The following is a 25,622-nucleotide window of genomic DNA, read 5'->3' on the forward strand; positions in this document are numbered from 1 at the left end:
AGGCCCGGTAAACATGTCCAAATAATGAAGACCAGCCAGTTCTGAATAAAGACGAAGAATGAACATCAAGTGTCTACATGGTGTGCGAAGAAAAAAAAAACCAGGAGCGCCACGTGGAGGGTTATGTGAATGTTTGAAAGCAGTAACGATTTCAATGGTGATGTATGTATCGCAATCAACAACAACAACAACAACAACAACAAAGAAATAAAATAAATCACATCTGCTTTAAAGAAACAGTGCATGGTTTTGCGTTTTGCGTTTTGCACATGTATTTTTTTTCTTTGTAAACCAAAGATTACAATTTTTCCTGAACACACTCAAACCGACGGACAAGTTTTTAACTGTTCATTTGAAAAGAGTTTCTCCAAGAAGATGTGTAATCAATAATCGTCTTTTACATAACCTTGATGTATAATTCCCTATATCTATAAGATAGATATTAGTATAAATGTCATTATGCACATTGACATGTGAATATAGTTAACAATCGTTATTATACAAAGAGTACCGAATCATAAATTTAGTTATATCATAATGCTGAAATGAATCGATAATAATATAACTGAAGTGATTGGTTTGATTACACTGATATCACCTCTTTGACCTGATAAAGAATCTGATGTCATGGCACTTTGAAAAGACTTTTAGCTTGAAGTGATAATTATCGTGTTTTCTGCGAGAAATGCGGATTTGGGAGCACCTCTGGATATTCTCATTATTGCACTGCCTGTCGCAATCCAACTGCTGAGAAAATTGTCACTATTTCACCGCATGCTCTATGTTCATCATTATCATATTTCAAAGACTTTTCTTGGTGATTTTCTGAGATTGACCTTTAAAATATATATTAAATTGTTATGAAGATATTTTTGGTTCTGCTTTTTCTTTTTACCATACACGCATTGATTATAGTAACGAAAAATAATGGAGATAAAAACAGGTTCCACATCAACGATTATAATTAGGCTCAAATTTCGAAGGCCTTGCAAATGTGAAATTTCTCTCTCGTGACTATGAGTAATAATGGCAATGGTAGAGGCGGTATGATGAGGGAAATAACACATGGCAATATTAAAAGTAACTTAGTTCTCATACTAAATCCTTCACTGCTGCTTCTCTGAAACCCAGGCTCGAAAGATGAGGATTCGTCATCAACATCATCATCTGCATCGTGCTCTTGAAAACATATTCGACTCTGTTTGGTCACTACAGCGCCCCAAGTATTATTCCAATCATACAAGTTAATATTGTCACATTTCCACTGGTTTCACTGATTTCTCCCAGGTAATTACAGAATAATCATCGATTTCTACGGTTTGTTGAATGAGACAATAGTGGGATTTTACAAGAGTGTCTACCAGGACGCTGACGGTACAGACAGGTGAGTTTCATCATGGTCGCTACCACAATGTGCTTTCATTTTGAAACATGACCATTGTAATTACTACACAGTCATGTATGGCAATATTTAAAGTGTGTATGCCAATATGGATAGATGTATACATGTATATATATTATTCACACACAGAGAGGATAGTCAGATTAGAAGAGAGATATATGACACAGGGAAGTGCAAAATATTATGTCTAGGCAGGGAGGTGGTCCACCTCCCTGGTCTAGGTATCTAGTTTATATAACTCTGCGGAAAGCATGTCACGTGCATGTAATGGGCCTTCCTAACTGCATGACTTTTTCTTTAAAAAAAATCTTCTGATTCTGGGATGGCCAAGAGGTTCAAGATGGAAACAAAATCAAGATCTGTTTTTTGTGATTTGTTTTTCATTTGTGTTTTTTTCTTTGAAAGATTTTAAAGAGCCTCGTAATTGAAATTTTAAATCGTCACTTCCTGCAAATGTTTCCTGCAAATGTTTCGTGATGACTTTAAGTGGGCTGTGTTATTTCTTTTCACGCAACTTCAACTAATCAAACGATATATTTAACATACATCTGTGTGTGTGTGTGTGTGTGTGTGTGTGTGTGTGTGTACGTGTGTATGTGTGTACGTGTGTGTGTTCGTGAGAGAGTTGTGCTGTGTGTCACATCTGGCGTATTGATTGGGTGCATAGTATGTGATACAACTGTTGCCGATAAATACGTAAGATTCCCACACCAAGCACGCCAACTATAATACTAGAACCTCAATTTCTTATTTCTCTTCATTGGATACATAAAAAGCTCGAAGTACAAATTCACTGCAACGAATTAACATTATCATATCACCTAAACATTTGTAAAAAAAAATCAAACAAACAAACAAACAAAAACGTTCTAATTGTCTTTCCATCTCAATGAGACGACTGCAAATTCAGCCATGCAGAGAAACTCATAGTCACACGGTGTAGATAGAATTGCAAAGGGTTGGATATAATCAGGATACCTTTCCTATTTCATTAGAAGACGATCTTGCAGATGCTCGTCACGAAGTGTAATTGTAGATCTATCGACCATACTATAAAAGGGATAAGGGAAAGTAATGATGATGAACAGAACACTATGTAATCTGCTATTTTAATGTTTGCATATTTCCACAAATTGGTCACATCCATATAATATCTCATTATTTTGCCAACACGTGGACAACCTACTCTTTAATATATATACATATATATATATATTTATATATATATATATAAAATCATATATATGTTTATGTATGTATATGTATATATCAAAGAGTAGGTTGTCCACGTCCACGTCTAAATATACGTATATATGTATATATATATATATATATATATATATATATATATATTATTATTATTATTATTATTATTATTATTATTATTATACGTATGTTGTCCGCCTCAATGAACAGGTCTTGCTCTCTGCTTTAGGTGTATAAAAGATTATTCATCTGCTGGTCAGCTGCCATCGTTTCGTGAAAGTCAAGGTCACGTCTATAGTTCGGTTGGTTTGGGGATCATTGATTTTCAGTCAATCGATCAGCAAGATGTGACTTAAATTTAGCGGTAATCATGCAAAGTACACAGCCCATAATCAAGAAAATATTTGTATGTCACGGTAATTACTCAAAGACAACAGCATTGGTGCCGTCAACATTTGCTCACTGGTCGTCCCCTCCCTTCTTCCGTTTCATAACAAAAGATGTAAGATATTGAGCTAAGCTTATTGAGGTAGAGGAACTGAAGTTTAATCTGTGATGGGTTGCCTCCACTAAGTCATATCCCATCGATCATGTCGAAATCAACTGAAGCTATAGCCTAGACAGCTAGACAGCAATTTCGATGATATTGCAACTCAATTTTATCAGTTACTATTTTTTTTTAAACAGAGTTCTGAACATAACAGAAGACTCCTTTAACTTTGACAGTGCTATACGGCCTTGATTATTGTGCATGGTCTTTCGGTGTTCATGTGTATTTTAATGAACGACATTTTATGGACTCTATACCAATATACAGTATATCCAGGGTACTGGAATAATAACCATGACGAGAAGGAAGTCTCCCAACACTTATAACCAGAATGATTTCCTCTATATTATTAGAATTGTTATATAATGATTACGCACATGTACTTGAATGAAAGCTATCCGTTTTTACTAAGGATTATTTACACTTTCGCGTAGAGAATTAGGAAAACATAGTAACTATCTGGTTACTGCAAAACGTGCGTATTATATCATATCGTGTCATATGATGATAGGTATTTAATGTATTGTATGAAAAGAGAGGGAGAGAGAGAGAGAGAGTGATGGAAAGAGAGATGGTTTCAGTGTTACAGTGTACATGCTGACTGTGTGTTTTGTTGGTGTATTAGTTTGTAATAATATGTGACACCTTATGAGTTCTTGTGATTATCTGATCATGTATTCGTGTTTGTGTTTATGTATGTTTTTGTGTTCGTGTGCGAACAAGTGTATGAGCACAACACGCAGTATATTTTACAATATACACGTTAAACAAAATATGAAATAAAAATATGCTGTATTTTGTCATGTTGGGAAAATATGCGTTCGTGTGTGTATGTGTGTGTGTGTGTGTGTGTGTGTGTGTTTGTTTGTTTATGTGCTTGTATGTTTGTATGTCTGTGTGTGTGCGATTGCTCCGTCTGAGTATATAAAAATGATAAAATTAAATTCTAAGTGACGACTTCAGCAGTAGGTAATGCAGATTATATGATCTCATCGTGATAGCTCTATAGCTATCTCTTTGTGCTCGCAGGTTGATAAGGTTATTAAGGAGCGTGACTGAATAGTTAATAACGTTAAATTAATACCATAAAATCTTAACCAAAGGGCGTTAGGTACAAGGGTATCCATACAGTCACCCCTGAGATAAAGGGCTACACCCATCGTCATGGGCTGTGAGTGACTGCTTTTTAAGTAGTCAAACTCACCAGAAATCGAGGCGCTTAGTTTCCTTGATTGCTAATTACACCTTCTCTGTTGGTTCGACCGGTGCGACGAGGGCAAAGTTAACTACACTATCTGATACTGGAAAGATAACTCTGCAACCATGTGATGCTTCAAGAAAAAGAAAATAAATATGCTTGGCCACGTCTTTGCAAATACAGAGAAGATACTCTTGTTATCATACAAGTTGCTAAACCCATTTTACTTCCCGTTTTGTAATGTCTTTCCACTCTGCATTCCGAATATCTGTCAACTCGAACTTATCAATAATTCTCTACCACATAGGCTTAACATACACACATTCCCAAATAATGTTTGTGTGTTTATACCATTTACTTGCAAAGAGAACACTGACACAACCGAACTTGAAACAATAACTCCATGTAATTTATACTGAAATCACCAGACTTGTGTCAAGACCGTATATCGGCCCTAAAAATGTGGGTGATTTCTCTTTTTTTTAAATGAAAAAACGTTTTGACTATCTTACTTCATAAAGTGTATGATTGCTGTATAAATGATATTTGTTATAAAAAGTTGATACACTTTTCTTGACGGGACATCTTGAAACAATATCATATCTTCAAACATTGTAAGCAAAATATACTTCAATTCTCTGAATCAACCAAATAAAACGCATATGTAGCATATGCAAATCATATAGTTGCTAAACAGCTTTTCCCAAAAGCTCTATCAAAACCTTTAACAAATATCTTTTTTTTCTAACTGCTCAATAATAGAACCATCATCACCTGGAGACTTATCTAATGGCACACAGTAAAGGATTCCCAAACGTTGATCTTTAGTAATTTTTGCTTCACGCAAACATAATTGAAGAACACGAAGAATATCTCAGTTGTTAAAGTATATAATTATAATACATTTTACACTTCAACGCACGCATACACAAACACACACACACAAACACGAACACACACACACACAAACACGAACACACACACGTACACACACACACACACACACACACACACACACGCACACAACAAAGAGAAATCCAAAAGACATGAACCGAGGACGTGTTAATTCCTCTGTTAAAGAGGATACCTACGCTCTACTCACCACTAACTTTGCATGTTACGAAACTCCCCAACAATTTGACGATAACATCTTTCATCTGTAAGTTCTCAATGCAGAGCGACCTCGTGTTCGCACGGTGTACATGGTAAACCAAGCCGAAACCCAGGACTATGGTTTACTGCTTTCTTACCTAGTTTTTCTCCACTCCGTTCCAATAATATCGAGACGAAAATGTATCCGTGAAACTAACAATGATCGCAGAAACACAATCACACTTGGAAGATACACAATAAAGCTTTAGAAAATAATAGATAATGCATGAATTCATACATAAATAAACACACACATACGTACAGGACGTAACGCACGGGTTAATTAAAAAAATAATAATGACTTTGTGACTTATCTTCAGGCATCTTGAAAATTCATGTCGACATGCAAACATTAGCAAAGGGTATGTTTATGCGTTTTTTTGCTGCTCGCTATAATGATGTTTGATGATGCTTTCCAGGGCAATCGCAACGAGTAAGTTCCAACCGACGGATGCTCGCCGGGCTTTCCCCTGCTTCGACGAGCCCGCCTTCAAAGCACGGTACACCACCTCTCTTGTTCACCCTCCCGACTACTTTGCGCTCTCCAACATGGATGAAAACGTAAGTTCCTCCCCCGGTCTGTTTGTCAGTCTTTACTGTTATATCTTGAGTTCCCTTTCCCTCGTTTTTCTTTCTTTCTATTTCATTCTCTCATACTTTCACTTTCTCTTTCAATCTCCCGATCTCCCCACCCATTTGTCTCTCCCCTCCCTCTCCTCCTGCCTCTTTGCTTCCGTCGATTGGATTTGAGCAATGGGGAAGAGTGAGAATATTGTTATATTTGTTATGTTTAATGTTATCTTTAATTCAAAACAAAACATGATTATGGGCCGCCAATGAAGTCGACTGAAATAGGTAATCCAAAAGTATTTTGGTAGTGTCTGTTTGGGGTTTTGTGTGTGAATTGTCTGCGCATTGATTTTTGACAAACAGAAGGATTCTTCTCCTTGAATACTGTTTTACCCATCTCTTCCCTCTTCAACCCCCTCGAACCGTCGAGGGCAATAACTTCAATAGGTGAAGATTTGTATGCCTTGCGGGCCCGATGTACACTTGTTTGTATCAGGATAATAGAGAAACAGCGCCCTCTGGAAGAGCAATGACAATGAAGCTGTTACCCTCGACGGTTGCAATATTGCTGTCCAAAGTACATTGTATACATTAATAATTGAAATGTGTCTACTTCTGTTTCCAGCGCACCGAGACATATGGAAATGACCTACAGATAACGCACTTTAACCCGTCTGTTCCCATGAGTTCGTATCTGGCGTGTTTCATTGTCTGCCAGTTTGACTACAGAGAGATGAACCTCACGAGCGGTATTCCGGTAAGTTCAATACGTTGCAACAAACATTCGACTCTTAACGTTTATACCATGTTCCAGCAACACATTTCAGGTCATCGTGGACAAAACGGGATGGACGTGAGACGACGCGGGGGAGGGTTTGGGCAAACATGGCAAGCTGTGATTGTCATGGATCCCGGGCTGGATTTTTTAACTGTTTAAAAAAACAAAACAAAACAAAACAAAAAACAAAAAACAAACAAACAAACAAACAAACAAACAAAAACAAAACAAAACAAAACATAAAAAAGAGATTAAAAATTTCCACTTGCAGTCACGCTTCGAATTAGAAACACAAGGGGCGCGCCGAAGTAAAACAGGGTGAACGCAATAAAACGTGACACTTCGTGATAGGTAAATACATGAAAAGTAACATTTTACAAGCACAACAGCGAATATTAGATTTAAAAACCTATAAAAACTTTGGGAAGTTACGAAATTGTAAGGTTTCTCAAAACTTTGCAAACCATTTCCCGAATAGTTTATGTGAATATGCGTCTTAGCGAGTTGATGTCATCATCTTGCGAAAAGAGGATGAAAATTTTATTTTTTATCTTTATTTATGTTTTTATTCTCCTCTTCTTTTTTTCTGTAAAAGTGTGAAACATCTGGCAGAATAACATCAGAATAATGATTAGTAAGATAAAGGAGTTGAGACTAGGGCATGAATGTATGTAACTATAAAATAGAGAAAATGTTAAGATAATTATTATGTACAAGCCATATGGCAAGTTGTGAGGCGGTGACATCATCAAAAAAGCAAAACTTCACAATTTCACAGCTTCCTATCTGATATAGTAATCAAATTTTTACAATTGTGCTTACAAAATGTGACTCTTTCTTGCCATGAACCATGCTCATGATTCTTTTTCTCCTCTCTATCCCCTCCGCTCCTCTCTTTCTCTCTCTTTCTTTCCCCTCTTTTCCCATCGCTACCACTCCTCCTACATCCTCCTTCATCCAACATCCTCCTCCTCGTCCTCTTTACCTCATCTTTTTCTTTCTCTTCTCTCCCCCTGTTCTCCTCCTAGTTCCGTGTGTACGCCCCTCCCGATGTTATCGATCAAGTGGAGTACTCTTTGCGTATCGGTGTGAACATCACTGAGTATTACGAGTATTACTTTGACATACCATACCCACTTCCCAAGCTTGGTGAGTAAGCCATCAGAATCGCAAAGCCTCAAAGCAGACCAAATTAATTTTGCATTTCACATTTTGTTGAAAAAAAAAAGCTTGTATGTTCCTATACCGAGCAATAGCAATGCCGTTGTTAGAAGCATTGATATTCACTTGTATGACTTATGAATTAATACAATGTATAAAAATAATAATATATCAATTTATAAAGCACAGAACGTACAGACATATATTCTTCTGCGCTGCAAAAGCTTCTGATTTGCTAAGTAATGAACAGATTAAATGAAAAATGTGTTTTGAGTCGTAATTTAAAAACTGCTACAGTTGGGGAATCCCGGACTTCTAATGATAGATCATTCCAGAGTTTGGGAGCTACACAGGCCAGGGGCGGATCCAGGAATTCTTTGAAGGGGGGGGGGGGGGAGGGCGCAAGTAATATTTCTGATGGCACTTCCGGGTTTCATTTCATTCTTTTTTTCTTTTTATTTCTTTTGTTTAAAGGGGGCGTGCATCTCTTGCGCCCCCCCCCCCCCTTGGATCCGCCACTGCAGGTAAATGCTCTGTCTCCCAATGTTATTTTTGTTTTAACTAAACACGCAGAGCATTTGCTTCTATAACTGGGTTTTCAGTACACTGATAATCTAAGGAGGCGATCATTTCAACCTAAGACATAAGCATGTTTCACCAATTACCATTGATGTTTATGCCTATAACAAGTCATGAGGTCAAATCACAATTCTAGAATAATCCTATAATAGGTCAAGAAGACAATAACATTCTACGTTATGAATTAATACCTACCTGATTTCGAGGGACCTTCACTGCTTTGTTTGAAAAAAAAATACAGAAGTATAGGGCAAAGAATAAAGATTATTTTTTAGAGAGACCATTCAGCTCTTATATCATTTTATCCACAGACATGATCGCCATTCCTGATTTCAGTAGTGGAGCCATGGAACATTGGGGTCTGATTACATACCGAGAGACGAACCTCCTCTACGATCCCCTCGAGTCGGCAAACAGCAACAAGCAGCGTGTCGCTGCAGTGGTCTCCCACGAACTTGCCCACATGGTAATAATGATGATAATAATACACACATACGATTTTTATGGCGCCGTTTCTATTTTGAATGAACACTTACTGCAATCAGAAGCTGGTCCGTGAATTAGAGTAGGCGAAGCGAATGCCGTCAACTTGAGATCAAATGTTTTAGACACTCCATAATCATGAAGTCAAACAAAGACCAAACGTCTGTACATGACTTACTTTGTAAAATTCAGTTTAAATGATATGTTTGAATGCTTGCGGATAATACAATTATTTCGGCTTATATGCTGCTTGCTTTGTAATGTATCGAAAATGTATACTGGCAATATAACTATTACTTAGTAAGGAATAAGCTGATAATTAGTCATCGTGTGCAACATGTTAAATACTGGAAAATTATGCAAGTGTTGTCCGTGCTAACCAAATCTTCAAAAAAAAAATGGGAGCTGGTAATATCCTGCTCAATGACCGCTATGGAACATGAATGTAATCAATATTAATTATTGTTATGCCTCTCTGAATGTCCGCTGACAGTGGTTTGGCAATATCGTAACCTGTCACTGGTGGGACGATCTCTGGCTAAACGAAGGGTTTGCAAGCTACGTGGAATACCTCGGGGTCGACCAAGCTGAGCCGACCTGGAAAATGGTACGCTACCTACAAGGTTTTGTACTGTTGGATGTTGTAGCGTTGGGTGTTGTAGCCTAGTGGTTCTAGCATGGCCGTATCCAGCGTGCGGGGGCGGGAAGGGGGGGGGGGGTCGCTGAGGGTGGCAGTTGGAACTTTTGATGACTACCAACATTTTTTTTTTCCATGCATGTTGTTATCTTATTTTTTAATACATTTATTATTTAACAAATGTTAATTCTCAATGCTCAAATGGTCAGAAGCGATAGCAGTGTGTTTGGGTGTGACACACACGCACATACGAATTGAACCTGGCATAAACCCAAAGGATGATTCACCTTGGGAATAAATGCGAGCTATCACCGCACTGACGCAGCTTTTTGAGTATGTAACATACGTTAACAGAAGAAAACTGACTAGAAATGAATATAATTTATTAGTGGAAAAATTTAAAATTTTCCAAAATTAAATGTCACCCCTAAAGTATGCATCACATCGTTGTATTTAATTCCTTTGAAAAAATGCAAAAACTCCCTCGTATGAGAGGCAGAACAACTTCCCTCCAACACCCTCCACCGCTGGGTCACTGCACTTCCTCTTGTTCCTAGCTCCTCCAGACACTGACATATTCCTGCGTACGGCTCTGTGCTTTTGTTTAAATCTCAACCAAGAGATCGTGTACTACTAGGTAATTGGACAATCTCTTCGGTTGACACCCTGTACTCAGATACATGTTTTTCAATTCCTTTCAGTGCACTCTCCTTCGTTCTTAGTAATTTGCGTCATTTGTTTGTTTTTTTTTTCCGCGTGTACCATCATTGTACTGCGAATGTAAAATGGAAGTAAACCCTCGTTTTACTTTCACTCTTCATCGCTGTTTTTCTTCCTTCCTTTGATTTGATATTGTAAGATTACCTTTCTTACTCAAATCACTTTGTCTTTGTTTCTAGTTAGCAATAAGTTTAAGGGATGGTAAAGTATTGGTGGAGATGAGGATCGAGCTTTTAACTTTTTGCAAGATACCAAGAAATCACTTTTGGAATGATAGAGAGTATGTCATTCTAAGAGTAATGTTCTAAGTTCATTAGTTCACTATAGATGAAAATTGGTTTTGGAATGACTGAGACATCCAAAACACAGTAAAACAAAGTGATCCTGATAAAAGGTGGGTCCCGCATTTTAGGATTGCTCTGCTTTGGAAATCTCAAGCATTTTTCCTGTTTTCCTCAAATAAACATCGAATCCCTATTGGAATTACATTCTCTTTTATGTCAAAAGAGGTTATCATTATTTCAACAAAAATGTCAGAAACCTGAAGTTAGGTATCAATCAAAACTGTAAATATTCTTTTCCATGCAGATCACAGACAGGGCTATGTATATGATGTAGTACTTGACCACATCGCGCTGATTACTCAGTATATAATATCGTAATTTCTTCCCATCGAGAAAAGTCTTCAGGGCATTTCTTTGAACCTTTCTTTCATCAGATGGAGCAATTCGTAACATCTGACCTGCATTACGTAATGGGTCTGGACCAGATTGTATCGTCACATCCCATTATTGTGGAAGTCAACCACCCCGACGAAATCAATGAGATTTTCGACTCAATCCCGTACAGTAAAGTGAGTCGCGGACTTACACTGTATACTTGCAATGTAATTTAGGCCTACTTGTTCAGCAGTGCAATCTTACGTATTTGAGACTTCAAATAAAGACAGAAATATAAATTTCGTACTCGCTTTGATTTTTTAACGCTATTATTATTTCTTTAAATTGAATAAAGGAAATGAAAAATATGAAGTTTTGTATACGTGTTCAAGATCTTGTGTTGACCAGTAAGATGGTGGCGACCCTTGGCACTTCAGAAACGCTCAAGATATGAAGGAGAAGAAATGAAATCAGCAAGCCACGATATCATATCACGCTTTATCGATTTTTGAGGACTGTAGCGGAATCGCCGTTTAATAAGATGGCGAGGGGGTCAAAGCACTGCTTAAAAATAATCATAACCTATGTCTTTTCAATGTGTATTAATTTCGACTCTAGGGGGCGTCAGTAATACGCATGATGAACAATATCCTGGGAGAGGACGTGTTCAGAGCAGGAGTCACGGTAAGCTTCAATAGTTCTTGAAAACTATCCGATTTTTTGTTTTGTTTGTTGGTTTCTTCGTTTGTTTTTGTTTCGTGCACGTTTGCATCGAAAAACATAAAAACGAATATAACGATGAAATGACTTGCAAGTTGACGGCAATAAATGTAGTTCCTAAACACATGATTACCTGAACTTCCGATTCGCATCTTCATTGATCTACTTCGAAAATACTTGCAAAATATTCATGACAAATTCATAGCATCTTGCCATCAGAGATAAAAAGAATGAAAGAATATCAGAAGTTATTCGAACTAAATATTTAGTGTCATTTGATTTTCCGTACAAGTTGTATATTATTGATAGATTGTTACCTGGCGTGTATATGTATTATATTTGTTTCTGGATATTTTTTATAATCTGATTTCCGGGATATATTTTGTCACATTGAAAAATGAATAAATAAAAGATTTTTACGCTGATATCGCCAGGCCATGTTGTCTTGCCAGGAAATCGTTCTAGTTCACTAGACCTTTTGGCAAGTCTTTCTTATTGAAATACAGATGTTCTCTTGAGTCATCAAATAATTCGTGACTTCTCTATGAAGAAAGAGCCAATAGCAAGGTCTGGTATGCAAAAATTGCAATCACTGCCACGATTACTTTTCATGATGATGGCATATGATGAAAACGTGATGACTTGTAGTAAAATGTAATTAATGACCATGATGAAGATAGTATTGAAATGGATAAATATGCAGGGGCGGATCCAGGAATTCCGTAAAGGGAAGGCGCCTTTACAAAATTAAAGGGGGGCGCACTTGCCTATTTTTTTTAAACACACACGCACGCACACACACACACACATACACATACACACCCACACACACAAAGAATCTCTGGATCCGGGCACACTCCCCCCCCCCCCATTTTTTTCCTCTTTATTTCTTTTCTTTAAACCAAAAAAATAGACAATAAAGAGGGGAGGCACGCCCGGTGCGTCCCCCTCTGAATCCGCCACTGAATCTGAACATACATCAGTATATTATAGTATTGTGGTTACACTGAAGTGGTTGAATATAATATATACCACCGATAAATGTTATGGCAACAATGATTGATTGATGTACGTCATACTCTTCTTTCACACAGAACTTCTTGAAAAACAACATCTACAGCACTGCAGTCTCGGATGATTTGTGGGCTGAATTGACAAATGTGAGTTGTCTGTAAGATCTAGTGCAACTTTAAGAATTCATACGACACACGGACACAAGTTTATACAGTCTTTCTTTGTCTCTCGCGTGACACACATTCGCACACTATCAGCTGACTGTGGTGATCTTTAGAGGTTTGATAACGTGATTCGTTTTTATAGGGAGATGAGAGTCGATAATCAAAACTTGCTTCATGAGTTGCTGCTGTTATAACAAAAAGAAAACCCGCACTTATTGTCAATAGACTCCGTATTTCAAGGTATATAAATTAGGCCTAAAAACTACAAGTTAAATGTAGTCCCTTTGTTATCAATGTTCCTGTCATTACATTGCTGTGATTACTATAGGACATGCATGTTTATCAGTTACTGTATTCAGAAAGGCGCCCCAGTGCAGTCGGGGATGCATATAATCAAAATGTTCTCATGTAGAGAACAAAGACCCTATCTATCAGCAATTCTATGAGTTTTAATCGTTTTAATTATCCATACATTCACAGAACTGTCATTAAAAAAATAAATGTTGACCTCCGTATCTCCGCAATAACAGTCGAAAAAAAAGCATGTTACCACATAAAAAAAAATCAAGCATACATACATGTACATAGCAAGATGGGACAATATTCAAAAAGGCATAGATCTAGACTGTTTCTGTGAATACAGTCTGATGTGGATAATGTTGATCATTATTCTCTTCAACATGCTTCTCACTATTCTGAGAGAAAAATCTCCGTAAAGTAAGCTTGAAGTCTTTCAGTGGAGTTCATACTTTAGCCATGTGAGTTGCCATTCCCCAAAATACATGTGAAAGGGCATTCACGGACGTAGCTAGTTCAACGTATAATCAATATGTAGTTTATTCCCGAGCTTTCGGTCTTTTTAAACCTTCATCAGGGCTGTGAAGTGATACTCAAAATGACTCACTGGTATTAATATGGATGCTCTCTTTAGCAGTATAAGTCTAACTAACATAAGTCTATAATGACCATTTCATCAATGGATTGGCAGTTCTGCAAACAAGATACAATAATAATATGAATAAATCATGTCATATATTATTTGGTACATTTCATAAAATATATGATTATATCAGACTGTAACACGGGAATTTTCAGTCTGATATGATTATACATTATTAACAAACATCCCGTTGCGAGACTATATCAGACCCTTTTAAACCTTTTCCCTCAGAGATTCTGAAGGTCAGGCTCATTTATTTCCCTCTCTTATGCAGGCTTCTATAGAAGCCAACACCTCTGTAGACGTGAAAAGAGTCATGGATACCTGGACGCTCCAGATGGGATTTCCTGTCGTAACCATGAACACAAATGGCAATGATCTTAACGGCTCACAAGAGTGGTTCCTTGTTGACCCGTCGGCTAATAAGAGCGCAGATCTCTACGGAAGTATTTTTGAGTAAGTTTAGAATGCTCTTAGCATTATGCAAAGGCAGCTCGCAGTGGACTCGCACGCACACAGCGATCGGAACGGAGCTCGCTCGCAGCTCGCTGGTCGCGCTCTGTGTGTGCGTGTGCTGAAATTGTAGCGAGTTGCCTTTGCAAAAGGCTACGATGCTCTTTGCAAAAAACAAACAAACAAACAAACAAACATCACTAATGACGATATGTATAATCTCAATATATTTGACTCGGAGCACGAGCTGCTATTTTATAAGCAAATTTCAGAAAATGTCCCCAACATGTTGAGCTCTAAGACCAATGCAGTTTGGTTGTGACAAGCAGTGCTGTTTTGCAGGTAAAAACTTAACTTTCTCCTCTTATGGGACAAATTCGTACAACGTTTACGCTATCCTGTTGTTGTTGTTTTTTTTCAGTTTAACTCTATCAATTTGATAAATGTTGTATTGCACGTTCCACATTAATATAAAAAAAGGAAATCACAGTGTTAAAGCTCGATACATGCAGTATGATATAGTTTCCCGGGATTAACTCTCATTATCACAATAACTATAATTGTTCAGTATGGGGCGCCAAGTGTCGCATGCCCTATTTCGTAACGAAATGACAATATTTCGTGGATGTGATAATCATTTAATTCGTTACGAAATGACAACATTTCGTTCACGAAATAGGGCATGCGACACTTGGCGCCCCATAGTTCAGCAAAGGTAAGTTGAGGTGATCGAGGTTCCATAGCCCATTGCTAGAGTACGGTAAAGAGGGCATCGGATCATTAAGCAGAATTGTGCTTATTAGTTTAGTGATAACGGGATTTATTACTATCAGGGCCCTGTTTCATAAGATGGTTCGTAAAGTCACACGCAATTTTACAACCGATTTTAAATATTCCAAGCCAAGTGGGTTTCCTAATCATTATAAGTAGCTGTACATGTACATGTAGTTGAAATTTGCAGATGATAACGATTATTACATGTTTAACACATATTTTTTTCAACATAAAATTGTATTTTGCCCCCATGTAGATGAAATATTGACATGCAGTCGTACTTTGTTCAAACATAAGGGGGAAATGGGTACACATATTGGCAATCCATATTTCAGTCGTTCGTAAAGTCATTCGTAACTTTACGCACAGCTTTATGAAACGAGGCCCTGGTCATCTTGGAATAAGTCTTTATGACTGGAGCAAGACAAGAACTCAGAGTATAAACGGGGGGGGGGGCATTTCATGTAAGGAGTTTGGTCGGATGTTTTTCTGGCAAACTGTTACAGGCTACTGAAGTCCTTGCATCTGATAGGCTGAGAGCAAATTTGTCCGACAACTTTGTCGGACAAAATACTTCATGAAATGCCCCCAGAAGTGGAGCAATTCCATTGCACTAACCCTCTTTGAGTTAGTCTTACCTAGGCTGACAGACTGACAAAAATGTTGAAGTTAAAAATCTTGAACTGAAGGGCAGGAAAGTTTCAATGCACTTTCATTTTAATTCTGTCACGAGGCATCTGATGTGAATATCATGATTTCTTGGTTTCAGTCCGAGTTTTCATACAGTGCTATATCTTATTCTTTCGACTACAGCTACAGATGGGAAATCCCATTGTATCATAAATTCGAGAACGATGCTACCGAGAGGAGAGAATGGATGCTATACGATGGAGGAGACTGTAAGTAATATCAAGAGCAGTATTGAACTCCATTTCCAACGACATTATTTCGATAGTCACAAGAGTCACAGCATATGATAGGTTGTTCTTCCGTTCACTATATTTGCCTTTCTTGCAAAGTTGTACTAATTCTTTGTCAATAACATTATGCAAATAATTCACTGTTTTTGCCTTTTGTTGATTAAAAATGGAATGACATGAAATATGAGTTCAGTCATAGATAAAGTATAAGTATGTGATGAAGAGCTTTATGAGGCATGGACACACACTGCCGTGAAAAGAGAAAGTACTTTTTACACAAGAGCTAAGAAATTGAATCTGGTTTGAATGAATCAAAGATGAGAGTGGGTGTGAAGAAGCCTCTAAATGGTCAAGGTCTCCTATCGGACGAAGTTTGACAGTTTTGGTTGTATAGAAACATATATTAATATGCCTGAGAAAGATTACTTAAGAGTAGGTTTGGGGTTTCCTGGAAAGTAAGAAAATTTTCTCCCCCCCCCCCTCCCACAAAAAATAAAAGGAATCTAGATTGGTAGGGAGTGTGTGTGTGTGTGTGTGTGTGTGTGTGACTGTAGGTTGTTATATCATTTTAGGGAACCATGAGAGTTCTTTTAGTTAAGTATTAATATTCAGCATAAATATCGGTGGGGGGGGGGGGGGGTCTTCTTCTTTTTCTTCAGCGGGCCCTGCACAAGATTTTGGTACTAAAGTACGGCCGAAAAGTGGATAAATATCGCATGATTTGATCCCTATAAGAACAGAAATACAGAAAAATCGAATTTTTATTATTTATTGAAAATGATCGTTACAAAGGGAGAGCTGAGGACACATGTGAAGCGGCGCTTTATCATCAAACAGGTCCACGTCGTCCGCGGGGAAAGACAAAGTTTCTCCATAATAAGAACTGTTCAAGAGATAATATTTCGTTTATTCCTATAAAAGTGTTAATCTTGATTTACTATTTCTTTAATTACACAGTTGAATACGCGAAGACTGGAAGCGAAGGGAATTGGTTGGTAGTCAACACGGGTCGTATGGGATATTACCGTGTCAACTATGACACAGCCACATGGAACTCCCTCAGCCAGCAGTTAGAGCAGTTAGACACCGCCAATCCGGTAAACACACTTATACGCGAAAGTCGTTGTTCAACAATGGTTATGTGGTCAAATAATTTTATGTACTGCACTACAGCTAGATTCTCAACATTCCGTGAATATCAATTCAAAAAATCAAACGCACTTTCATACATGAATGATTTAGTGATTCAGCATTTCCCACGCAGCCCATGTGTCCACAGAAGGCAAGTTTCAATAGTCAATAGTTCGTGATCTAATGTGATTTAGGAAATAATCCTGATTGTCTTTGGCAGACAAGACATCACATTGAATAATTGTTAATTTACTGGTTGCTTTATATAATCTGTCGTGAAGTCATTGTTGAAAGACAACATGTCTGTTGTATCATCGTGGACTGATTAATGATACGCGTGAATGATATTTTACTCAGATAAAATGTTACATCATATCACACATATTATGTTCTGATCTTTATATATTGAATCGAATATACCGAGTTACTTGACCCACAAACATTGTGGGTTTCTTTTTTTTTTTTCTGTCCCGTGCAGCCTCGTGATAGAGCTAAGAAACGCATGTTAGAAATGTTGTCCCAGTAAAATCCGGAGTGATACAGTCACGCAACCTTGTAGGCCCTGTTAGTTTCGTCTTGTCATTTATATACCAAACCGTCGACCGTTATCCATTTAAATTGTAAATACAACCTTTATTGACGTGTGGCAGTCAAAGAGGCAATGAATGGTGTAATGCTGCATTCAATATTGCCGCTAGTGATCACAGTCAAATAATGCTAACGCCCTATAGCTTTCTACAGTGGGAAAGATGTTAAATGCAATACAACATCATCTTCATGTTCACTTGAATGATTAGGCTGAAACCAGACGAACGAATGAAATGGTGGCGAGTTTGTTACAGTTGGATCTGAAATAAAAAGACTTGTGGAGTTTTGGAATTCACATGTTTCATAAACATCGATATTGGAAACCGTCATATACGGAAATTGGCGGAGTTGATGGTGTCATCAGTTAGTCTCCCATTGAGCTGGTCATACTAGTAAACGTTTGTTAGATTTCGGCATTATTTACATAGAGTCAACAAGAATAAGTTGTATCCTTCACATCGACTGATTGTACATAGCTATAGGCCTCCAGGCAGTTGTAAAATAATAGATCAAAACAACGTTTTTTTTATATTAGTTTGTGTAGAAAGCACAGAGAAAGATGGGAGGGGATGATACCATCACTTGCCTCGTCTTATTTATTACTTCTAGGAGAATACATGTGAAAGTTGGGATTCTAAAATGTTGTTATTCACATCCGATTTTTTTTGTTTTTTTTTGTATTTATTTATTTACCACTTGTGGGATGGATAGCCCTTTCAGCAAATTGCTGTTTTTCGAAGGGGTCCAACACGGCTTAGATGCACGGCTACCATAGTCCATGCTGTTCATTGGAGTTTGCTCTATTTATCGAAGTCAACATAAACATTATTGAGGAATTGCAGTTCTTCCACTCTTGAGGCTTAGATAATGTAAGTCCATTTTTATTTCTCCACAAAGGATATCATGTCGGTTGAACGAGCTGGTCTTATCGATGATGCCTTCAACTTAGCAAGGTGAGATATCCAAGTATATTCTTCGAAAGCGTAGATTACAGCCTCTGAGTCTAGATTCCTAATCAGAAGATGGGGCGATAACACTTTGCTTGTTTTGGGTTAAACCATTGTCAATGAGACTTATATGACAGACCGATTGTTTAGTTTTAGTTTTGCACCCAACACAAAGAAAAATTGTTGCAAAATCAAATGTCCGATATAGCATCTAGTAAGGTCTAACTTGAACCATTTTCCATACTTAATGTGTAGGCCGAAATGAATGCATAAAGATTTCCTATAGAGTTGAATCATTGTAATTTACAGACGCAATTTTTGCAATATAAGATTTCGTTGTTATTTTTTTTTCTGCTAGCGTTAAGAAAATTTCTTTTTACCTCATCTTACAGAGATACACACCAAAAACACTTCAAATAAAAGTAGGAGTCATTTCATATTTGACGTGATTATGATTTGACTTGGACTGAAAGAATAGGTGCCATATGTGTCATAAAGAGATAGTCGGAAAGAGAAACAGGCAGACAAACAAACCCGCGCGCACTATACTCGCCTAAAAGGGAAAATCCAGTCCAAAAATAAGTTAGTCTGATAAAAACGAGTAAAATCTTACGAGTTCAACAGTAAAAAAGGATTCATGTGGTTAAAGTATTCATGTGGTTCGATAGTTCGTTTTTTAATACTGATCTTGCACTGGTACAATTTAAGTTGGTCGAGATAAACATGTCCGTTCTCCGTACAATTTCACGCCTATAAATTCGGGAACCTACAGTTTTTACAAGCATCAGTGCTTTTATGTAGGCCCCATCATATTTCTGACATTTATTTGTGATATCCTCAGATGATACCGACCATTTATATTTGTGTGTAATGTTTGTTTGTCTTTTTTTTTTCAAACATAAGATATGGTTGTATATATTTTGTACTTTTGTTTTATTGTCAATCATTTTGTAATCCCATCACTGAGAAAGTGGAAATATGAAATAAACTTGAAACTTGAAAAATTTAACTGAAATCGGATAAAAAATAAGGAAGTAATAAGTTTTTAAAGTTTTGCTAATTTCTGCAAAACATTTCTTGTACAGTGGATATGATTATGCACATGAGTGAGCTGACCATGTCATAACCTCACAATTTTCCAGTGATCATGTACGAAATATGACGAAAATTCAATGTTTCTGTTATTTCAGTGTGAAGCATGATGTTATTCCCTGTCGAATAATTTCAGAATAGTGATCGGTTAGATATATCAGGATTTGAGCCTCGGGCATAATTGTGTTTGAATGAAAAAAGCTGGAAATTTCATATTTTTATGTACAAACTATATGACAAGTTGTTAGGGCATGACATGCTCAATCTGACATTTGCATATTCCTAATGACCGTTCAAGAACTGCTTCCTCAAATATTAGCTAAACTTCAAAATGTCATAACTTCCTTATTTTTCATCCGATTTCGATCAAAATTTTAACGCTGAACTCGTAATATTTTAATCTTTCTTATCAGACTAACGTATATTTGGACTGGACTTTTCCCCTTTAAAGTTATAGATACTTTGATTGCTGACGGACAGACAGATAGATAGGTCGGAGTATACACTAGACATGTAATAATCCAACCCTAAAGCTCTGATTGTCTTCCTTATTTTCCTCAATATCATTGAACGCTGAAAAGGGCAAACCTCTTGGAGTACAATATACCTCTTGACATGACCAAGTACCTGACACGCGAGCAGGAGTTTGTACCGTGGGACACAGCTAGGGACAGTCTTCTGTGGATGGGGGAGCTAATGCGATTCAATCCGGGCTACGGTCTCTACAGGGTAAGTGCATCCCATTGCCTGATGGGGTGAAATCAATTTGGGCGAAAAACTGCAGGAGGAATTGGGAATGGCAATCGGGCAAGCTAATAATGTGTTTTCAATTTAAACCTAAAATGACTGGGCTATTTTGATGCCTAGCAAGACTTTTTTTTTTTTTTGGGGGGGGGGGTAATTCTTGATGTAATCCACAGAACTGAAAAGGGAATAGTTAATTGAATCTGTAGGTCTTGGTGCTATTTTTACAATTCTTGTTTACTGTACATCCAAAAAAAAAAATGGTTGTATTAAAATTTTTCTTATATATTTTATTGCTTTTAGAATTTCTTACGTATTTCATTGTTGTCAATTTTTTATTTTTATTTTTTTGGTTTTTTCGACGGAAATCTTCGGCGACACTGTTCTGATCATAGAGAACACGAAATGAATTTATTTTGATCAATAAAAGTAAAAATTTATGCATTTATGAATTTTGGCTAGAACAGAACTTGCATTGGATTTGTACATGAAATCACAATTTTAGGTCTGAAACGCACTTACAAAATATTGCATAACTTCGGAACCGCTCACCCGGGGGTCGCGAATTTGGTCTCGGTATTTGCGCAAGAGTTAAAAGAAAAAAGTCATGTAACATCGCGGCCCGAGCTTTTTGCGTTACGGATTTATCGTGAAAAATGACGAGGGAGAGGGGGCTCAATCATCCTCAACCCCCAGGCTTTTGAGGGTTAAGTACATGTTATAGTGATATTCCCTTAAAGTGGTGGGAATAATAACCGTAGAAATATCACACAGAATAGTCAGGCCAGTAGTAGAGCAAATAGCACGAGTCAAGTAAGCAAATATATCATAATTTCACGAATACTTCTATTATCATTTTAAGAAGGATAAATATTCACATTCAAATATTCTTCCATCTCTACAAGGACTACATTGAGAACCTAACGAGAGGTGTATTTGAGGATCTAGGCTGGACTGACACGGGCTCTCATCTGGATAGGTAAGAGAAAACACAACAGGATCTCATCTCCACAGTAGGGCAGGGGCGGATCCAGGAATTCTGTAAAGGGGGGGGGGGGTACAACTAATATTTCTGTTGCCACTTCCGGGTTTCATTTCAATTTTTTCTTTTTATTCCTTTTGTTTTTAATGATAAATAAAGGGGGGCGTGCGCCTCTTGCGCTCCCCTTTAGATCCGCCACTGGTAGGGGATTATCGTATGATGTAATCAGGGAGAAACAATTAGTGATGTATGACATGGGAAACCCCCCCCCCCCCTCTCTCTCTCTCTCTCTCTCTCTCTCTCTCTCTCTCAAAGTCAAGAATGATCGAAGCAATTATGAAACCAGCGAAGTAAAGTCGGTCGTGAGGATTTAATGTCCTATATGATTTCATCCAGCCTCTTTAAACAGAATGTACAAATTCAGCATTATTCAATTTCGAGTTTTGTCACACACCAGATAAGTTTAATTTTGCGAATACCTCATGCTTTTTCATAGCACCTCAAACTCATAAGTTCATGATATCAAGCTATTGATTTTGAAATACATCGCAATGATTATGAATTTATAAGCAAGCCTTTTCACCACCTTTTTGTAACACTCTATTTGTCATTATGAAAATCAATCCCCAAAAAACTGTAGTGTTAGCTGAAAAATCTTACGTGTTTTTTTTTCTTTTATGTTTGAAATTACCATCTTCAGTGAATACTAAAGCTAATTCAAACAAGAAAGTTGAAAATATAAGGAAGTACTAGTGATTAGGGAGATGATGCAACGGAAAGTCGTGTGACTTCACGTTTCTGTTTTCACCTCTGGCATTTCTGTATTTGTGAGTAGTAAGTTTCTGGCTACCACCCGAGATATATAGCTGGTTGCATAATGATAATGAATTGAATATCAACATCACGATAATATGGTGTGAGCCCATTTCTCTTCTCGCAGTGATTGTCAAATCAAGGTTATGTTGTCGTTGTCTTGCAGGTTCCTTCGATCTGACATTATCGACTTGGCATGTAAACATGGAAATCGGGAATGCATCGACCAGGCAGTCAGCCTTTTTAATGACTATCTGAATGGCTCATAGTAAGTGGATCATTCGTGCTTTTGTCTCATAATTCACGGAGAGTAAATACAATATCAACTTGGTTTCAGTTCCAGTATAACTGACCATTCATTTTCTCAAAATTTCGTCTTCAGGTGTCAAATCAACAGCCTTCATAGATACTGACTCGTAGCAGAAAGTGTCAAGCCTCAATCTTCTCATGACTTCTTCATCTTTAGTGCATCGTTCCATCAGCATCTTTGTATTTTATAAACCTCGTAATTTCACTAGATAACAAGAACAAACTCATCCGACATTTTATTTATGTTTAGATTACGCAGTCGAACTTCGAGCTGAAACTTTTCAGGTTTCAACAATCAAGGAAAATGTATACGTTTTGTTAACAGAGGATGGTGTTGCCTGCTCTGCATGGTAAAACTGTTGTCCGTCGGTGAGATATGCAAATTCAAAGTTCGACTGTATTTTCTACATGAACGAAAGCAAACATTAGACCATTTATTACGTAAAGGCATAACAAACTGTCTTGATGGTTGGTCAAGATCTTTGTATATAGGTGCAGTTATTATGTTGTCATTACTAATGTACTGATATTTGTTTCAACGATTTAATAGCAACTGATAATTAAATTTCGAATTCTTTGTCTATACAAAAGCTGTATTACTATCGTGTATCTCAAAATGTTGGAAGAGATTACTGGATATAAAACAAATTTTTATTTTTTGTTTCGTTGTCTTCCAGCGTGTCGCCAAACCTTCGTTCCGACGTGTTTGAATTTGGCATGCAGAAAATCGGCGGCCAGGAGGAGTGGAATAAACTGAGGCTGCGATACCTGCAGGAGGACGTATCTTCTGAGAGAACGAGACTTCTCTATGCCATGGCTCAGACTAGGATCCCCTGGATCCTGTCCAAGTAAGTCAGACCAGGGATTTATCACTTGGTCTACTCCCGCTCGCTCTGCATAATAGCCATTTACGTAGTCTCAACCCACATGGTCTCACTCCGTTTCGTCTACAACCAGCTCGTCTAACGACCATTATATAGTCCAATGGTTTATTGCTTCTAAGCCTCATTACCAGTTCATCTACTTACAGATTGACTGTGCCCATTTCGTCTCAGTGACCCAAAGTTTATTAGGCGAAAAAATGGGAAAAATCCAGGGGACAAAATTGCAGTTGGACCATCTGGTCATAAGACGAAACGATAATTAGCCAAACTGGGCGTTAGACCAAGTAAGGATTAGAGCAAACGGCATTCGACGATGTTGATAGTAAACTAAATGAGTTTAGACGTAGTAATGTTAGACGAACTGGAAAGTAGAGCATCTGATATTAGACCAAGTGGCAATAAACCAGCTAGACCATGTCCAACTCCCATACCCTACCGTACCTTTGAAGCAAAAGTAGCCAAAATCTTACACAAAAGCCGAAACAGAAATCAAGCACATTACATGCACGTACGAACATACTTTGGCACACTTTTCCCTTTCCGTTTCGTACATGATTATACAAAGACGTATTTTGTATGTGCATATGCATGTGTGTGTACTCACAGAGCTCATTTTGTTGCCTTTCTTCTGTCCCAAGCGTGCCTCAGTTTATATACAAGAGAATGCAATGGCTCACACACAATGCTAATCAGATAGCCAGCCCAGAAGTGAGCCATATCTAGAGGGACCTGTGTATATCCTTTAATTGGAAATCAAATCATCAGTTATTGACAGGTCCATGTATCTAGCGGGTCAAACTTATACAATCTGGGTAGACCCATTGCTCTGTATTCCGTGTATTTCTACCACTCATGTTATAACCTCATAGCCTTATTTCTGTTCTTAGTACTCTTTTGCATCGAACGATTTACCTAGGATTTTTTTTTACCTGTTCAAATAGTCAAACGGTACGATATATTCCAAATGACATTCAGATTTATGTTAATATACTAAAGCTCATTTTCAGCGTCTACCTATAAAATACAAGAAAACACAACTTATTGTAAGTTATACCAAGGGGTTAAACTGAGTCCTGCGAGAGTTACCAGAGCTGTAAACTCTTCTTCATTCATGTTGAAGCTTTTTCCTGCTCTCAGTTTGTGTCACTTCTAGATCTTACGTGCAAAACCATGAATCCATCTCGACAACGTTTGCTAGAACATCCACACCCCAAATAGCAATACCAAAGAGCAAAATTAAGTATCAAGTTGAAGAAAGCACACATTTGCTCCCCCTTTAGCTACCTCGATACACTCCTGTCTGAGGACAGCTTCGTGAGAGACCAGGATTTCTTCAGCGTAATTGGTTATGTGGGCGACAACCCCGTCGGAAACCCTATCGCGTGGGACTGGGTCAGGAAAAACTGGCCGATCCTAGTGGAAAGGTGAGTTTTAGCCATTAAAAAAAAGGCAGATTTTCAGCAATAATCTATCATTTACAAGAGGGTCTATTATGCTTATAAGTACGGAAATTGGATATCTTCTTGTAACATGCTGTTGTTTCTTTTGCAGAGGAAATTTCGTATTTCCGTAGATTCCATGACACATAGTAACATGAAAACATTGTACTGAAAATGAATGATTTACTATCAGATTTTTTCAATGAGTCCTAATTTCAGGCATCTATTTCCAAGCGATTTATCAGAGAGGCAACACTGAAACAAAAGGAGAGAGACAGAGAGAGAGAAAAAACCCCAAAGAGACAGAGACAGAGGACAGAGAGAGGAAATTACATTTGATATTGTTTGAACAAAAAGCAAAAGTAGATAGAAAGAGACATATTATAGAAAATGAAAGAAAAAAGAGAAGTTGTTATGCCCTCAGAATTCTTTGTGGTGGTTGTCACTCCCGATGTCATACAGACTAAGGCTGTTTTTTGATATTTATTTGATGTTCGTATTTGTGTTTGCTTCAAGCCATTTCATCTTCTTGTACAATATTCGTCATTGTTATTTGATGATTTTGGTAATACTTTTTTATTACATCGGTATTTGTATATGGAAAAACAAATGA

The 25,622-nt window shown here is 37.5% G+C and overlaps 1 protein-coding gene across 1 annotated transcript in view; it reads left to right on the top strand.

The window, feature by feature from the left end:
- The window catches only part of LOC139710870 (glutamyl aminopeptidase-like), a 33,027-nt gene that overhangs the window by 5,834 nt on the left and 1,571 nt on the right, over positions 1 to 25,622 (top strand). Inside the window, exons 3-20 of the mRNA XM_071622793.1 lie at positions 1,288 to 1,384; positions 5,928 to 6,069; positions 6,704 to 6,835; positions 7,885 to 8,005; positions 8,908 to 9,062; positions 9,573 to 9,686; positions 11,155 to 11,289; positions 11,714 to 11,779; positions 12,910 to 12,975; positions 14,208 to 14,389; positions 15,974 to 16,059; positions 17,038 to 17,168; positions 18,697 to 18,752; positions 20,420 to 20,567; positions 21,488 to 21,561; positions 22,544 to 22,645; positions 23,364 to 23,534; positions 24,851 to 24,994. Coding sequence (XP_071478894.1) covers positions 1,288 to 1,384; positions 5,928 to 6,069; positions 6,704 to 6,835; positions 7,885 to 8,005; positions 8,908 to 9,062; positions 9,573 to 9,686; positions 11,155 to 11,289; positions 11,714 to 11,779; positions 12,910 to 12,975; positions 14,208 to 14,389; positions 15,974 to 16,059; positions 17,038 to 17,168; positions 18,697 to 18,752; positions 20,420 to 20,567; positions 21,488 to 21,561; positions 22,544 to 22,645; positions 23,364 to 23,534; positions 24,851 to 24,994 — 2,122 coding nt within the window. The remainder of the gene's footprint in view (positions 1 to 1,287; positions 1,385 to 5,927; positions 6,070 to 6,703; positions 6,836 to 7,884; positions 8,006 to 8,907; positions 9,063 to 9,572; positions 9,687 to 11,154; positions 11,290 to 11,713; positions 11,780 to 12,909; positions 12,976 to 14,207; positions 14,390 to 15,973; positions 16,060 to 17,037; positions 17,169 to 18,696; positions 18,753 to 20,419; positions 20,568 to 21,487; positions 21,562 to 22,543; positions 22,646 to 23,363; positions 23,535 to 24,850; positions 24,995 to 25,622) is intronic.

Source organism: Diadema antillarum, unplaced genomic scaffold, assembly GCF_040938485.1.
Source record: "Diadema antillarum isolate AM-2024a unplaced genomic scaffold, OU_Dant_1.0 seq00001581_RagTag, whole genome shotgun sequence".
NCBI lineage: Eukaryota > Metazoa > Echinodermata > Echinoidea > Diadematoida > Diadematidae > Diadema > Diadema antillarum.